Source organism: Chanodichthys erythropterus, chromosome 7 (assembly GCF_024489055.1).
Source record: "Chanodichthys erythropterus isolate Z2021 chromosome 7, ASM2448905v1, whole genome shotgun sequence".
NCBI lineage: Eukaryota > Metazoa > Chordata > Actinopteri > Cypriniformes > Xenocyprididae > Chanodichthys > Chanodichthys erythropterus.
The window spans coordinates 4,401,470-4,419,607 of NC_090227.1; the positions used below are offsets into that span (position 1 = coordinate 4,401,470).

The 18,138-nt window shown below is 34.9% G+C and overlaps 1 protein-coding gene across 2 annotated transcripts in view; it reads left to right on the forward strand.

Annotated features, from left to right (window-relative positions):
• The first annotated feature begins 691 nt into the window (after nt 1–691).
• The window catches only part of sphkap (SPHK1 interactor, AKAP domain containing), a 64,582-nt gene continuing 47,135 nt past the window's right edge, over nt 692–18,138 (forward strand). For both annotated transcript variants that reach the window (XM_067389642.1, XM_067389643.1), the window contains exons 1-3: nt 692–932; nt 8,932–9,034; nt 15,776–15,886. In XM_067389642.1, the coding sequence (XP_067245743.1) occupies nt 8,951–9,034; nt 15,776–15,886 (195 nt within the window). In that variant the 5' untranslated portion in view covers nt 692–932; nt 8,932–8,950. The remainder of the gene's footprint in view (nt 933–8,931; nt 9,035–15,775; nt 15,887–18,138) is intronic.

Here is an 18,138-nt window from a genome sequence, read left to right on the forward strand (position 1 = left end):
CATAAGTGTCCTGTGGTGTGACATTACATTTCATGTAAAATGATTTGAAACATTACTTTTCAGATTATTCTGTTATTGCAGCTTTTATTACCTCATATTAATTTAGTAACTGAATATTATATGTGTACTTTTTACAAATTCATTTTTCACACTGTGTAAATTAATGAAGAGGAAATGTGATAAAAAATTGTGAAAAACAAAAGAAATTTTGACCAATTACAATGTAAGATATACATTTGGGCATCTACATATGTGGCCTAATTGCCCTATCTATCTATCTATCTATCTATCTATCTATCTATCTATCTATCTATCTATCTATCTATCTATCTATCTATCTATCTATCTATCTATCTATCTATCTATCTATCTATCTATCTATCTATCTATCTATCTATCTATCTATCTATCTATCTATCTATCTATCTATCTATCTATCTATCTATCTATCTATCTATTTATCTACACATGGTGTTCCATATACCATGTAACTGCATTTCGTGAGCTATGGTTTCAAATTATGCCTATCTGTCTTCATTTTCCTTTTACAGTTGGTCTTTTTATGAGCACGCGTTGTTTGGCGCTTTACAGCTTTCTGTTTATCAAATGAAACCGCAGTGACGTAGAGTTCCCCCGCTGTTTTGATTATGCTTGACCGGTCCCATAGTCGTATCTGGCATTCACTGCCGTACAGTCAGTGCGCAGCTCCCGCGCGCGAGTATATTAACTAACAGCAGAGCGCTGCGCGAGGGCTGGAAATTCCTCCGCTGCACTGACAGACTGTGATGTGCTCGCGCTCGGGACAGGGGGACCGGCACGCGCCACAGAGCCTTGGCTTCTTGGCACGCAGGATATAGGAACATAAGGCTACTTAGTGCTCGTTTTTTTGTTGGATGAGTGGCAGAAACTCAGTGCCTTCTGAAAACATTGGGGTAAGTGCGCGCATTTTAACCTTTTCATCTTAAATCTTGTAGCACGACACACTGTTTTTAATATGAGATAAATCATATGTCCGATTTTCTCCTTTAATATGCTTCTTAGCAACGTTGTCTGACATTTTAGGGTGTTAAATCAGATTAACTTGTACTTAAACGACACGGAAAAGACTTCAATTAGTAAACAATAAATGTGCAGTCGTGCGACTGCTCTCCATGGGTCATGTAGCCTACAATACGCGGAAAAAAAAGTGTACAAGCTCTATGATGTGGTGTGAATATGTATTTGAATTTGTTTGTTTTGCACACATTCGAATGTTTACTTACAGACTTCGAATATATTGAGCGCCATTCTGTTTATTGTTTGCTCACTCCTCCAGAATGCATGTTAAAGGCATTGTAGTAGCTAGAATAAATGCTCGTGTCTCAAGATAAGGTGTCTTTGTAAAACAACCTATTTATCTCAGGTGGCTGCTGACGTCGCGCAGTGCACGCTCATTTATTGCGCATCTGTTCGCGCGCTGGCTGTGGAGAAACTCGGTCCTTTTTTAATAATTTTTTCCTTTCTAGCTAGCAGAATGACCCACCGCTTTCCCATATATTTGCTGAACTACAAGGATTACCACCTGAGAGTACTGTGACAGATATCTGGTCTCGGTTGTCAGTCTTAAACCATTGTGATGAGTGAGAAGCGTGTAAACCTTTCACCTCAATCTCTAACCTAAACGGTCAACAGGATCATTTTAAAACTAACAACCATGACAGCGAAATGATTTATTTTAAACGAAGTGTCATTACAATCTTAAAGTTCATTAACCACATCAAATTAAAGTTGAATCGTTCCCCGGTTTGAGAGAACAGGCTCCAGTCTGCCAGAGAGAAATAAACTACAGTCACGCTGCACGTTCTGTCACGCGCGGAGAGCGGCAAATGCACGAAACAAATCTCGGATGTTAATTAACAACTTGCCTGTAATATATGGCTTTTCTGGAAAAGTACGTATCGTCGATTATTTTTATTTAGATTTAAACTGTTACAGTAGTAAAATGGCCCAATTACCGGACTTAAAACCATATTAAATGTGAAATTATCCTCCTGTCTCGGTGACAGGCTTTGTAAACATAAAAAAAGAGTCAGGTGAGCAGCCTGCCCTTGTATATTAGCCAATCAGAAAGGCTTACTGCCTGTTCAGTCATTTTGGATGTTCATGTTCCAGGACATATCTTTTGAGTCTTGGGGTTTGGACCGAGGGCGCACAGAAATGTGTGAAATTACATTCATTCATTGTTTATTTTGCTGATGCCTCTCAAAATCAAGATCTTAGTGACTGTAGCCGAAGTTAGAACACAAGCAACATTACTTCCACTTACATTTTATTTAGCCTAAACATGTTTTTCCTAGTTTTGATCGATATGGTGAAAAATGCAAACCGCCTTTGCAAAATCCCTTTAACACATGAGATCTGGAAGTGTAAGTTTGTATTAAGTCAGTCTGCATTTGCATAAAGCCTTGTCATGTGCCCACATCCTGTTGCCAAAGGTCGCTGTTTGCTATGCCACTGGAATTCACTACAGAGAGAACAAAAGTATGTTCTATTAATGTTCTACTAACTAATAGAGAACTCATGTTCGCTTATTAACATTCTCATTAAAGGATTAGTTCACTTCAGAATTAAAATTTCCTGATAATACACCCCCATGTCATCCAAGATGTTTATGTCTTTCTTTCTTCAGTCAAAAAGAAATTAAAGTTTTTGAGGAAAACATTCTCCATATATAGTGGACTTCAACACTTACCAACGGGTTGAAGGTCCAAACTGAAGTTTCAATGCAGCTTCAAAGAGCTCTATATGATCCCAGATGAGGAATAAGGGTCTTGTCTAGACCCTTAAAAAAAAAAAAAAAATGATATACTTTTTAACAACAAATGCTCATTTTGCACTGCTCTGCGATGCACCATGCATTATGTAATTACGTTGGAAAGGTCACACGTGACGTAGGCGGAAGTACCGAGCAAGTGTTTACAAAGCAAACGTGCAAACTAAGTCCTTTACAAAAAAAAAAGGTAAAACAACGATGTCAGATGATTTTGAAGTTGGAGGAGAAAATGAGATGGACCTTTCCAACATGATTACATAATGCGTGGCACGTCGCAGAGCAGTGCCAGACGAGCATTATGTGGTTAAAAAGCATAGAATTTTTTATTTTTTTTTAGAAAATGACCAAATGTTTCGCTAGATAAGACTCCTATTCCTCATCTGGGATCATGTAAAGCCCTTTGAAGATGCACTGAAACTGACATTTTGACCTTCAACCCGTTGAACCCCACTATATGGAGAAAAATCCTGGAATGTTTTCTTTTCGGCTGAAGAAAGAAATACAGGTACATAAACATCTTGGATGACATGGGGGTGAGTAAATTATCAGGAAATTTTCATTTTGATGTGAACTAATCCTTTAAGTAATGAAAACATTATTTCTGAATGTTCAAAATGTTCAGTTTGTTACATGTTTAAAAAAAAATGTCTTGGTTATATGAACGTTAAGGGAACATTTCATTAGATCATTTTGCAGACATTATGAGAATGTTCATTTTGAATGTTCTCTGAACATTCTGAAGCAAGTAAAAGATATCTTTGAACAAACATTCCTTAAACATTACTGGCAGAATGTTTGTTCATAACTTTGAGCAAACCTTTCCAGAATGTTCCCTGTTAGCTGGGTAACTCTCATTGAAAATTCAGTTCAGTTCGCTGGTGGTGTAAACAGAGCTTAAAACAGCATTTGCATCATTGGCGAATCTCTGATTGACAGACTGAGAAAATTGAATGTGCTTTTGACAGGTCATCATGAGCAAAGCGCACATGCGAGTGTGTATTTCGTGCGTGTGCTTGTTTAATCGTGTGTCAGTTTCCGCAACATTACTGTCCTCCGGCTAGAAAATGTTTCCATTTTTTTGTTGATAAACAATAACGACGCTTCACATAACATTGAAACATTTCCATAAAGAATGGAGATTCACTGTTCTCAGGCCGACAACACATCCGAACACATCAGGCAGCTGCGCTCATGTCCTCCAGGGATAATTTGAGGATTTTAACATCTGTTTTCATTCAGCTTCAAAGTGATCACAAGAGTAGTGCATTTGATAGCTGTCAAATGGCATTTATGGTTTCATGTCATAACCCATTGCATTAGAAGGAGAAAGAGAGTTCAATCTGACACAAGTTACACAAATGAATGTCTGCTGTCTTGCAAATGTTGCTAGAACAGATATAGTTTTACAGTAAATGTAGTTTAAATCATGACTTCTGGTTGAGCTATGTGACAGGATGTCACCCGAGAGGACCATTTCTTCATATTTAGCTGATTTACTAGTTCATATTTCAAATGTGTATGTGCACCCAAACAAATAAAGTGTGCAAAAACCTGTTGTTTAATTCAACACATCAAAAGTGAGGCAAACTTAACAAACTAAGGGATGGTTCACACAGAAATCGTTTTTTTGTGTGTTGAAAAACACAAGACGCATGGCAGTGGAATGGGAATGTGTCTCGAGATACTTTTTTTAAATGCTCAACTTATTTTAAAGGGGACCTGTAATTCCCCTTTTACAATATGTAATATAAGTCTCTGATTCCCCAGAATGTGTCTGTGAAGTTTCAGCTCAAAATACCCCACAGATCATTTATTTTTAGCTTGTCAAATTTGCCCCTATTTGGGTGTGAGCAAAAACACGCCGTTTTTGTGTGTGTCCCTTTAAATGCAAATGAGCTGCTGCTCCCGCCCACTTTCCAGAAGAGGGCGGAGCTTTAACAGCCAAAATGAGGATTGTCAGTAATGGTGTTCAGCCTTACATTGTTCAAACCGGAGTCGACACTGATGGAGAGACTCAGGAAGAAGTTACAACTTTTAGTATGAATCTGGACGTTTCTGAATGGTTAGTGGATACATTTATGTAGTTGCTGTGGAGTTGATTCAACTCATCCACTAGCATGTGCTGTATTGTTCATCTTTTGTGCAAATCCAGCGTTGAATTGATCCTCGTTTGTGAAGCAGTCTAATACAACAACTCTTCCTCTTCTCTAAAGCAGCACAACTTGAGCAGCATGTTTTAGATTCTGTAAAAGACGTGAGACGTGAATGCAAAAGTCAAAGACGTCCATCTAACATGTGTTTACATAAAAATAACAACAGCCCCTTAATGAGAAAATGCAGACTTACCATTAGGCTAAATGAACTGTGACCGACTGGCTACAGAACTCAAGCCGACCCTTGATGCAGTACTTCACTTGTACTTCATCTGCTATGCTTCATTTGTGTTCGATATATTCCTGCTGCAAGATATTTCATAAAGTGATGGTGAGAAAATCAGCAATGGAAAAAAATGTTTACACAGTGTCCTAACCAAGGTATCTCCTCCATGCTAATACGTTTTTGTCCCAACCATCTGTGATACGCGACAAGCGACAGGGGATTTCATTTTTGCAGTGGTTTTTACATCATGACTGACAGCTCAATGATTATCTCTGGTTCTTGTATGTTTTGTAGAATATTAAAATTGTTTAATTTTTTAATTTAAAAAAAAAAAAATGTTGAAAGCAACAATGGATAATTCACCTCAGACCTTGAAAATAACATGAACGTTCAAACTGTGAACTCTAGATGAACAAACAATGACAAAGATTGTATCAATTACTGTGTTCTTATTTTGAGTAATGTTAAAATCATTTAATATTTTTTAATTTGTGTACATACTTATCGATTTCATTATGAGTGCGAGACAGCAGTACATTTGTAGAGAGACCCCGCCCACACGCTCTTCTGATTTGTGATTGATTTTGTTGTGTCTTTTATCTCTGTCACATCCGGTATGGAGAGACAAATTGCTTGTCGCACACGTTGTTGGAGTCCCGTAACCAGAAGCAAACAATTATTGACCTTAGTCACGAGATAACTGAGCTAAAATGAATTAAACATAACTAAGAAAGAACTCTGTTTTATCATGGCAGCTGAAGTGGTAATGGAAGGGATTTGAAGTCTGTTTTTTCACATTTCTCACATCCATCAACTGAACCACACATTCAAGACAATTGCTTGTATAGTTGCAGCTATTTTGAGTGTTTAATGCTAAAAGAGTCCCTCCAGGCTCGCAGGTAATCCTCGATTGAGGCCAAAAGATATTCATAGACATATTGTGTGAATATAGGCTGACATCCCAAGACAAAAGCTCAGAATGAAGCAGTTAAGCCTTCCGATGCTCAAGTGTTTGCCTTCCTGAATGGAAAGCTTATGTCATTTGTTAACTAACCTTTATGACCTTGAGGAAAGCCCGGTCAAACTAGTCTTTTCTCATGGGTGAAGGGCATGAAATAACAAGGAGCAAAAACAAATACACACAAGTGATAAGTCACAATGGTAACCTAGTAACTTTATTTTCTTATTTTGACATTTTTAGCATGCTCACAGCATGTTGTTGTTTAGCTGTTAGACAGTTTGCACGGTATATAACCCTCTCTGAAATGTTATAGCACATTCAGACATGCGTCACATCTCAAGCTGTTCTTTTGAACATCCTGCCACGAGTGTTGCGTTTAAAAATCACACCATGTTAAGTTAAATGTAGTCCAGACATTGAAAAACATGTGTCGTCTGTGCTCTCTTCCATTCTGTTGCACTCTGTCTAGCTGTTTTTGAATGCTAGTATATGTCTGAATGCTCCCTGAAACCAGCTTATACACAGCTTCCTTAAGGTCGGTCATCGACTGATTGATTTTGTAAAAAGTCCTTTTGAACATCGCTTATATGTTTTACAGTCCATTTCACAAGGCACTAGATGAACTGTTTAAATATTTTATCATACAAAATAAAGAATAGCTCACACTTTTGACTCACATTTAGTTCAAATTTCGCATTTAGTTCACATTGACAATAGTTCATGTCATGCCATTTTGACCTCCTATTACTTTATTTCAACTGGGAAACACAAAAAGCAATCTTTGGAAGAATGTTTCCAAAAAAAGTGATTTATACTGTACAGAAAATCACAGTAAAAGTACCCTTAGATACCTTTATATAGTAAAACTGTATTCCGGGTCTTAAATTTTGTCATTTGTGTTCAAATGCGTTTTGATCACGTGAGTTGATTTTTTAACGTAATCGTTTAATGATCCATTTATGGTGCTTTTTTGTTCTGAGCACATGCATTCTGCAGGGAAAATGTATGAATAAAATTTTGGTTCGTTTATAATATAAACAAAGGAGGTTAATTTGGCTGTGTTCAGGGAGAATACAGAGGAGCTCAGAGAGAAATGCTCTGGAGCAGAAGAACATCACTGCACACTCTATGATCTGGGTAATGTTGTACTTCTGTCACCTCAGAGGTTTGACTGTGTTTCATCCTTACTTAATGTGCCCCCAGTAGTCAATTAATCTGAACAAATTTAATTAAATAGTCCAAGTTATTTTCTTTTCCATTCCCACTCTCACTGTCTCTTTTCACTGTGCCATTATCTACAATTTTCATGAGAGAGTGAGAAATTGCTTCAGTTTATTTCGACATCTAAACTTCCAGTTTCTAAAAGATGCTAACCCATTCTAGCACTATTTCAGACTTAATGTTTTACAGTAAGAAGCAAATAAGAAAGTTTGTCATAGAGCGCAATTGTAAGGTTTGGGAGGTAAAAACTTGTTTCATTTTCTCCATAAAGAATTTGATTTAACTTTTAAACCTTTAAAGACAGACATACTGTGAGTCATCAGGTTGTTAATCGATAGTATATTTTTTTGAGCCATCCGTTTGCATTATTTCAACTTATTTTTAAAATAATTGTATTTAATAATTGTATGGTGAAAAACTACATTACCCATGATGCTGTACAGAAAATTCCACAAATAAGCGGAAGAGCTGTTTAGCTCCGCCCACTCCCATGAAGCCCTGCAAATTACAAAATACATAAATATTTGTTTATATATGCATATTTTGCAATAAACCTAACAAATATATTGTTTCTGTAGGTATAATTAACAACTTTAAATAGTTAGTTTTATATTTCTCAATTATGTCATTTGCAGTGCTTCATGGGATTGTAGTTCTTTCTTTTTCTGAAACAGTTAGGTAGTCTTGTACCTTTGTCTATACTTGTTTTCGCCTCTAAAAAAAAAGATAATTGTGACTTTTCATTGCACAATTCTGACTTTTTTGCTCACAATTGCGAGATATCAACTTGCAATTGTGTGTTATAATGTCAGAATTACGAGATATAATGTCAGAATTGCAAGATATAAACACAATTGTGAGAAATAAAGTCAGAATTGCGAGTTATAATGTCAGAATTGTGAGAAATAAACTCGCAATCCTGAGAAAATGTCAGAATTGTGAGTTTATAATTGTTCAAAATTGCAATTCTGACATGTATTTGCGACTTTTCATCTCACAATTCTGACTTTTTTACGTTTATATCTTGCAATTGTGAGAAATAGTCATAATTGCAAGTTATAATGTCATAATTGCAATCTCACAATCCTGAGAAAAAAAGTCAAAATTGCGAGTATATAATCATTCAAAATTGCAATTGTGACTTTTCATCTCACAATTCTGGCTTTTTTTCTAACATTTGTGAAATATAAACTCACAATTGCGAGTTATAATGTCAGAATTGCGAGATATAAACTCATTCCTGAGAAAAAAGGCAGAATTGTGGGATAAAAAGTCGCAATTACCTTTTTTATTTTTTATCCGGTGGCAGAAACTTCTATATTTGTCTTTTTTGGGTTTGTTTCAAATACTTTTTGCTTCAAATCAAAGTTTGTAATGTTGTGATTCTCCTCATAGCTGGTTGATTTTGTTCACGGCTTATAACGTTTAAAAAATATATATTATTAAGTCCCTCTGGGAAAACGCAGAACCAACAACACTGAGAAAGTGGGTGAGCACTGTTGCACTCCATTGAATTGATGGTGGATTCAGTTGTCTTTCTCTCTCTCTTTTTCCACAGTAATTTCCAATCATCTGCCATGTTTGAGGGGTCGGAGTCCGCGGACACACAGGAAGTCAAATCTGACAGCACCCTTGGGTCCTCTGTCTCCGCCTGTAAGAAGGTGTGTGTGCCAAAGCCTGAAACATACACTAATGCAAGTACATGAGCGCAAACACTTCCATCAACATGAAAGCTATTTAGTTGGCGTGCAGTAGATTTTGGCCCAAGGCACCACACTCACCAGGTGAGCTCTTGCGGTTGAACACTAGCAAGAATCTCAAGCTCCAATCACAGTGTGATTAACATGAAGCCTTACTGATTGGCTGGCTGCTCCCACCTGTCCAGGGAACAGAGACTTTGGCTTTTTGCCATCAGCACTTTTTACTCTGTAGGCAGCTGCACTACAAGTCAGGTTACATTAGCTGATGTTCTGCCAGTGTGAGAGAGAAAGGACAGAAGGAGCGAGACTGAGAGAGGAACAGGGAGTGTGATAGAACAAGCAGCATGATTAGCCCAATGTCTCCCTTGTCTTTGTCTCATTCAGCCGAGCGCTTTATTAGTGGGTTGGTGCTAAAGGAAAGTGGCCCCTGTGGAGGCAGATGAAGGATCATGGGAAGAGAAAGTTACAATAGCGTGACACTGTACTAATCATTTTTGTAGCTCTCATGGGAGCTGTTATGAGATTAAGGGGATTGGTCATTCTTCATGAGCTCAGGGGTCGGCAACCTGTTTGACATGTGGTGGTATTTTTTTTTGTTTAAAGAATTTTCCTGTTAATCACTGATATTGAACTAGATATAGAACATTGTTATTCTTTATGACTGATATCGATACAGCTTATTTTTACTTTTAAGTGTCCAATATCTGCTGTGTAATATTGCTTGCAATAGTTTAATTTGTTTTATTTTTGTAAATAATTTAATTATAATTTTTGACATAATAGATAGATAGATAGATAGATAGATAGATAGATAGATAGATAGATAGATAGATAGATAGATAGATAGATAGATAGATAGATAGATAGATAGATAGAATATAGAATTTATTATTGATTATTTATATATTGTTGTATATAATTATAACAATTATTATTATTAATATTATTAAATAATGCATATTTTTGTTTTGTTATTAAATATTTTATTATTATGATTTTTATTAAATAATGCATATTTTTATTTTATTTTGTATTGTACTAATTATATTATTATTATTATTAATAATAATAGTATAATAGTATCACATTATATAGTAATGAGTATAATTATATTTATTATTGTTATTAGTACATATGCATAATAATAATAGTAGTATTAACCTTATAATTATTATTATTAAATGCATCTTTTGATTTTATTATTGTAGTGTACTACGTATTCATTATTAATAATTATTTTATGATTATTAGTATGTTATTGTTATTAGTACATGCACATAATAATAACAATAGTAATAACAAATTTAACAATGATAATAATTAGTAGTATTAACAGTATTTTATTTACAGTATATTATTATTATTATTATTAATAAATAAATTATTAAATACATTTTAAGTTGCAATTAAAATAAGTTATTAAAGTGTTATTTTATTATTACGTTTAACATTTTAAAATAATATAAAAGAGATACAAATAACAAAACTATAATATGCATTATTATTTAATAACAAAATATTATATCACTTATTTATTATTATTTATATATTGTTATAAACATAACAATTATTATTATTGATTATTATTAAATAATATATATTGTGGTTTTATTATTAAATATTTATTATTATTATTATTATTATTAAATAATGCATATTTGTGTTTTATTATTGTATTATACTAATTATTATTATTAATAGTATAGTAGTATCACATTATATAATAATGAGTATTATTATATTATTATTGTTATTAGTATATAAGTATAATAATAATAATAATAATAATAATAATAATAATAATAATAATTAGTAGTAGTATTAACAATATGTTATTGCTATTATTATTATTAATGTTTTTAATGACATTATATGTATGCAAAGTTGTTTTGCAATCTGTTTGGTCACAAGATTTATTCTGTTCTGTGCCTTGATTGCGCTTGTTGTGAATCAACGCTATTGCTAGACCCAATACTGAAGAAAAAAAAAACACACACTTTTATGAGTGTTTTGTGAAAACTGGCTGAGTAACTCTGAGGATGGATTACTGTGAGAGGTCATTTAATTTGGCCAGCAGATGTGATTAACTTCAACATTTCTAAATAAAATAAATACATAAATACACATTAATCTCTCGCACGCTTATCCATTGCATGCTAATGATTATCCATCTGCCGAAGGTTATCGTTTCCTGTAATGGCATATTAGCTCTGTCAGTAGTTTAACCACGTTGAACTGTGACGCAACTGTCCCAGCGACCCTGTCATATGGTTGACTCTGCCAGGAAAACAGTCGGTACAGATGGCACACGCAGCAAGGGCAGAGAAAATACACACATGTGCTCGCACATAAATACACAGATACAAACACCCACAAACTCAAATTAAACAAAGTAAACACATGCACTGTCACACACACACACACACACACACACAGACACACACACACGCACACGCACACGCACACACACACACACACAGGGATATGTGTTTACTCCTTAAATACACACTGAGATAATCAATGCTTGCTTAGCCACACAGATAATGACTCAAACTGAAGGTTACACACTAACAGAGAGGGTTTATGTTTGTTTTAGGGATGTCTATCGTACCAGTAGTAGTGGTAATTCAATTAGAGGTCTATGTTTATTTATGTAATAACAAACATTTTCTGTTTGCATTTACATTTTGCATCAAAACTACTGTTTGTGCCTGAATGAAATAAGCATATGTTGAACTCATGACCTGCACATATACGTTCATGTTCAGCACGGTTCACTGAAGGGCCATACACTCCATTCTTCATTAATAATCCATAATAGTCCATTATTGACTGTAAAGTTTGTATGTTACACAGCAGTGACAGCATGATTGCCAGAAATATAAGGCCATAATAAATATTCATATGTAAATTATACTAACAGACTACACAGACATGGTGAGGTCAAAGGGTGCTTGCTTGCCATGGACCGGATAGAATGAGATGCTTGTGTGCTGAATATTTAATTGAGGAAAAATCATTTAAGTGTGAGAGACTGAAAAGAAATGAATTATGTGTATTGCAACAATTCAGCTCATACTGTATTAAAGTAATATGCACTGTATGCAGATTGTCCACAACACACTTCCGTATGCTGTAAATCAGGTCGCATCGCTTCTGGTTCAGGACTTTTTTATAGCTGTTATACTCAAGATAGCTTTGAAGGAGCGAGCAAAGATGAGCAAAAACGATGTCTATTGCATATGCAGACTGATATCAAAAAGTTTTTTATTTTTTATCTAATCACTAACATTCAGATATTAAAATTAAAGGCACAATATGTAAGCTTTTTAGATTAAAATATCCAAAAACCACTAAAACAATGTTATATATTTTGTTGACTTGTGTACTTTCATTATCCCAAATGTTTCCAAGAATGTTTAAATCCAGAGAAATAAGCCATTTTAACCAAGGATACGGGACGTGTCCGTGCGGTTTTATTTTGTAGAATCCATGGAAACACCAAAGACGCTTTAATATATTATGTGTTTTATTAGACAAGTGTTTGTATATTTATAGACAGAAAACTAATCATTGTTATATAGCTCAACACGTTTAGAGTAACGTTCAGAGTAACGTTATAACATAATTTTCAACACACTCACATGTATCTAATATGATAAACAGTGCTGCTTTACCCCACATTCACTTGACCAGAAGAAGCGGAAGCGGTGACTGTGTCATAATAAAAGCTCTGCTGCTCTTGTGTCATGTGTCGCACTTGTCTATCATTAGCAATCGCTCCAGCGGCCTCATTCTGCTTCCACTTGGTCCTGCTCTACTTCATACTACAGTAATGTTAATAATCTCATCCATGAACATGATTTCTGCCCGAGTCCCGTCCCGATTATTTTCCAACAGCATCAAGTTATGCCTTTGTTTTAAATAGGCGACTTCTAGTGGTGAAAAATTACATATTGTGCCTTTAAATAAAATGTCAACAATAAAAATAAATAGCTAGGTTAGCGGCTTACTTTAAAAGTATATATATATATATATATATATATATATAGATATATATACATATATCCATCAGCTCATACTGCTGTTAACACTTTCTCTGACAAGGGGATGCAGTAAATGACTTTCAGAAACTCAAAGCACATTCAGAGGTGTAAACACTAATGTGTTCTGAAGCATCCCAGAGGACTACAAAGGTCTGCTTACTCAAACGAACACATTATCATTGTGCCAAAGGATTTAAATGGGGGACTAGGAGTGCCACTTAAAAATAAAATGATGATCTAAATGAAAATCTAAATAAGTAAACCACTTTTTTCAAATTGATAAATGCACTTATTTATTATCATTTAATAATAAATATGTATTAAAATATGTTTTGAAAATGTAATTAAATATTACAAATAAAAATGTCTCTGCTGGTGCCCATCGTAGATCAAGAAGGCACGTCTTTAAATTCAGTTTATTTCTTGTGTGTGAACTGTACAGTGGCATTTCTTAACACAAGTGACAAATGGATCAACAAAAGCATGTGACAAAAGTTTCAAGAAACGCAGCTGGCAAATGGACTATAAGAAAACCAATTGATCAGTGTTTTTTTTTGCAATTTAAAGTCACAGAGGTATTTAAGTGTTATTTTATTACTTTTAACATTTTAAACATGCTTATGCCTAAATGTTGATTTGAAAAATTATTTATTTTTACTGTCACATGCAACTTGATTTTTAACCCTTGTGCATCCTTAAGGACATCTTTTGTATATATATATAATTTTGCCTATTTTATTGCCAGCAGCATAGATTTTAAATAGAAGTGTGTATTTTTATTAGAATTTTAATATTTCACCTTCATTTCCTTTAATAAATCTTTTTTACACTAGGTACACAAAATAGTTACATGCAGGTCCTTAAGGACAAAAATGTCCTCACTGAAACCCATTAAAACTGCAATTTTTAATACCAGGGCCATTTAACTACATTTACATTACATTTACATTCAGTCATTTAGCAGATGCTTTTATCCAAAGTGACTTACAAATGAGAATAGTAGAATCAATAAAATCATCATTAGAACAACAGTATATAAGTGCTGTGTGAAGTCACAGTTATGACAGTAACGTGCTTGTAGCAAGGATTTTTGTTTTTTGTTTTTTAATAAATACACAAATAGATGGAAGAAGAATAGAAATCAAGGTAAGTGCTGTTATTACTGGGTCAAGTGCTGATGAAAAAGATACGTCTTTAGCATTTTTTTGAAAATGGCTAAAGATTCAGCTGCTCGGATAGAGCGTGGCAGGTCATTCCACCAGCCAGGAACAGACCCGGAGAAGGTCCGTGAGAGTGATTTTGTGCCCCTTTGTGGCGCCGTTCACTTGCAGAATGCAAGTTTCTGGAGGGCACATAAGTAGTGAGTTAAGGTATAGCGGTGCAGAGCCAGCGGTCGTTCTGTAGGCAAACATCAGAGCCTTGAATTTGATGTGAGCAGCTACTGGCAGCCAGTGCAGACTGATGAAGAGAGGAGTGACGTGCGCTCTATAAAATGATACAATCTTTGTTAATAGGCTTTCATTCTGTTGAAATTTGTATTATTGAAATCAAAATTTTTGCTATTTTACCAGATGGTGCCATTTTCTAAGGTTTGGCCTATAAAGCAAATACTGGCTTTATTCCTGTTTTCTGCTTCTGCATATTAGAGCCAATTGGATAAATTATGCATATAATTGTGTGGGTGTGTTGGTATGGATGTCAGAGTGTGGTTTGTGTGTGTAATAAAAAAAAATGTTTGTGTGTGTGCATGTACTATTTGAGAGAGAAAAACTCTGCTGCAAATCACAAATCCAACCACTGTGTGTACCAGTGGAGTTTTGCTGGCATGTTAATGGGGAAAATGTGATACTGCGCCCAAAACAAAATCTTACTGAAAGCTCATTTTTTGAGATATCAACCTCAAATTTGGAAAACAACTTGTTTAGATTTATTTTTGATATTTTTAGCATTTTCAGCATGTTTTATAAAATGTATATTTTATATAAAAATGTGATCATAAATCATTTTCATAAACTAAAACCTCTGTAACCTTTTAGTTTCTTTTTTTAGTATTTTTTTTTTTTTTTTTACTTTTTTTTTTTTTTTTTGGCTTCAACAATCTACCAAGGGTCTTCTATAAAATAAGACCAAACTTACAGTATATCTGTAATCCCAAACTTCACATTTTTATGACAGTTTTTTGACGGATATTTTTGTCCTCTAAGGACCTCAGAGTAACTTTTTTTATTGATACACAAGGGTTAAACAAATTAAATAAACGATTTTACATGTTTATTTGTTGGTTTGACACATTTTATGACTTCATTTACGACATCATGACTGACATTTTCATTTTAAATGGCACTTCTAGTCCTTTAAAAACTCAAAAACACCCATCCAATCCAAAAATGTGAAAACATAAACATATACATGCACAATGCCAAACATTTCTAGAATGTCTGAAAGCAACAAACCATGATACACTGGCATGAAGTGATGTGTGTAATCGTGAAATCAGTGTTCTTTCTTGATAAAATCCAGTTCCACATTGTGAACTTCACAAAATTTATACATGGTATTTTTAAAGATGTGGAGGTAAAAATATTTGTAAACCCTGTAAGTTTAACATTTTTTAAATGCTGTGCCTTAGTCTGATAAAAGTATGTGTTTTTGTCAGGTTTTGTGCAGTAACAGTGTTCTGGATTCGTCGGAGTACTGGCTGAAGAACGATAAGGCGCTCTGCAGAATTGGATTCCTTGAGGACCAGCATGATGGCGGCTGCCCGACAGTGAGTCTCTCTCACATATCACACACTTTCAGAACAGCTGAAATCATCGACACACATATGTCCATGTGATTTATCTTGAGTGTGTGCGCACATGTGACCGCGTGGAAGTGCAGTGGCATTTATATTGTGTTCAGCCTCCCACTGATAAATGTGGTCCTGATTAGGGTGATAATGTGGTATGATGTTGGCTGTGGCTGAATAATATATGCAGTAATTCTCTGAACTGAGAGAATACATTTAACTGCACACGGATGACAGCTGCACTAACTGCAGGACAGGATAATTAGAGTCTAATGACAGATTTCATACCTCACTTTACTTTAATGACAAGTTTCTTGTCTCATGTAAATGACGGCTTTGCAACCATCTTACTATGCATAAAATTATGCCATGATCACGCTAGCATTTCTGCTCCTTGGTGATGAAACTACCTTTCTGATTATCTGCGTAATGCTAATTTTATGGAAAATTTACGCCAGGATTGTTCAGTGATGTAGGTCTCTGCTTAATTTTTGTGAACTCTGAAGCATTTTACTAGAATTCATTAATTAAAAATTATACTTTGGGAAGTGAATACTCAATTTTGATTGGTTAGAATGTGTGCGTTATTTCAACACGCATTTTGACAAAGCTACTAAACAAAAACGCATTGCCTCCTCAATGATAGGCATCAGTATGAAGTCCAAGATCACTCTCATATCGGTACTCTAGAAACATTATAAAAAAGTTGACCTAACTTAAGAAAAATAAGGCAACCTATTACAATCAACTTGGTAAGTTAACTCAACTAACAACTGAAAATGTAAAATCTTTTGTAAAATCTTGTCAAGGCAACTTAAAGGGGACCTATTATGCCCCTCTTCACAAGATATAATATAAGTCTCTGGTGTCTCCAGAATGTGTCAGTGAAGTTTCAGCTTAAAATACCCCACAGATCATTTATTATAGTTTGTCAAATTTGCTCCTGTTTGGATTTGAGCAAAATGTGCAGTTTTTGTATGTGCCCCTTTAAATGCAAATGAGCTGCTGCTCCCGCCAAAGCTGGAGAATCTCACGCAGCCAAAATGAGGATTGTCAGTAACGGTGTTCAGCCTTACATTGTTCAAACCGGAGTCGACACTGATGGAGAGACTCAGGAAGAAGTTACAACTTTTAGAATGAAAATGTATATTTCTGAATGGTTAGTGGATAAATTTATGCAGTTGTTGTGAAGTTGATTCATCGACTAGCATGTGTCGTCATTTTAATCTTAACAAACCCGTATGGACGCCCACGGTACAGTACATAGTGTACCTGTTTGCCCAACAGAGCCATACACTCCAGGCTAATGTTTATGATTGCTATGAATTACTGTGAATTGTCTAATATTTTTTCCAAAATATTGCTTGGACAAAAATGCTCTTTTTTTTTTAGCAATCAAGCTTGTCAGGATCTACTTGCAAGGCTATTCAAGCTAACGAGACCCTAAATAGTGTTCTGTTCTCGCCTGAATGCAAAATGGCGGCGACATGGGTGGAAACGTACAGAGTAAGGGCCACTAATATTATAATAAGATCCCCTTCCTATGTTACAATGAACGGCTTGTTTTTTCACATGCTTGCAGGGAAAGGCTTGCCAAAACAAAGTTACTGGGTTGTCCTGTTTCACATTTTCTGGGTTGGTAGATGCACCAGGGACCCGATTACAGAACTTAAACACGGAAAAATTCAGATTTTTATTATACGTCCACTTTAAGAAGGTTTAGTATTTAGCAATGCAAGAAGCCACAAACCTCATTCTTTCATCATGTTTGATTTTTAAAGCCAACTTCATGACATGGGCTTTATTTATTACTAGTCTTAAAACTAAACATATCACCCTGCTAGGTAAGAATATTAAATCCCAAAGATTCAGTGAGATGCACAAATCTCAACAAATGTTAATTCAGTAAAAATCTGGGCTGGATTTCCTGAAACCTTCTTAACTGTGTGTTGTTCCTAAATTATACCTTAAACCGTACCTTAATGTAAATACGTGTTTCCCGAAACATTCTTAGTTAAGTATAACTTCTGTAAATCATACCTTCGTAAGGTTGGTCTGGATATTTTACAATCAGAATATATCATAAAATTCATGATAAGATTGTGAATATTTTGAATAAAAAATGAAAAAACAATATAAACGCGATACCTACATGTCTGTCAGCTGCATGACGCATCTTCAAGGAATTAAAACTTTGTTCTAAAATAACGGTCACCTTAAACTCACACTGA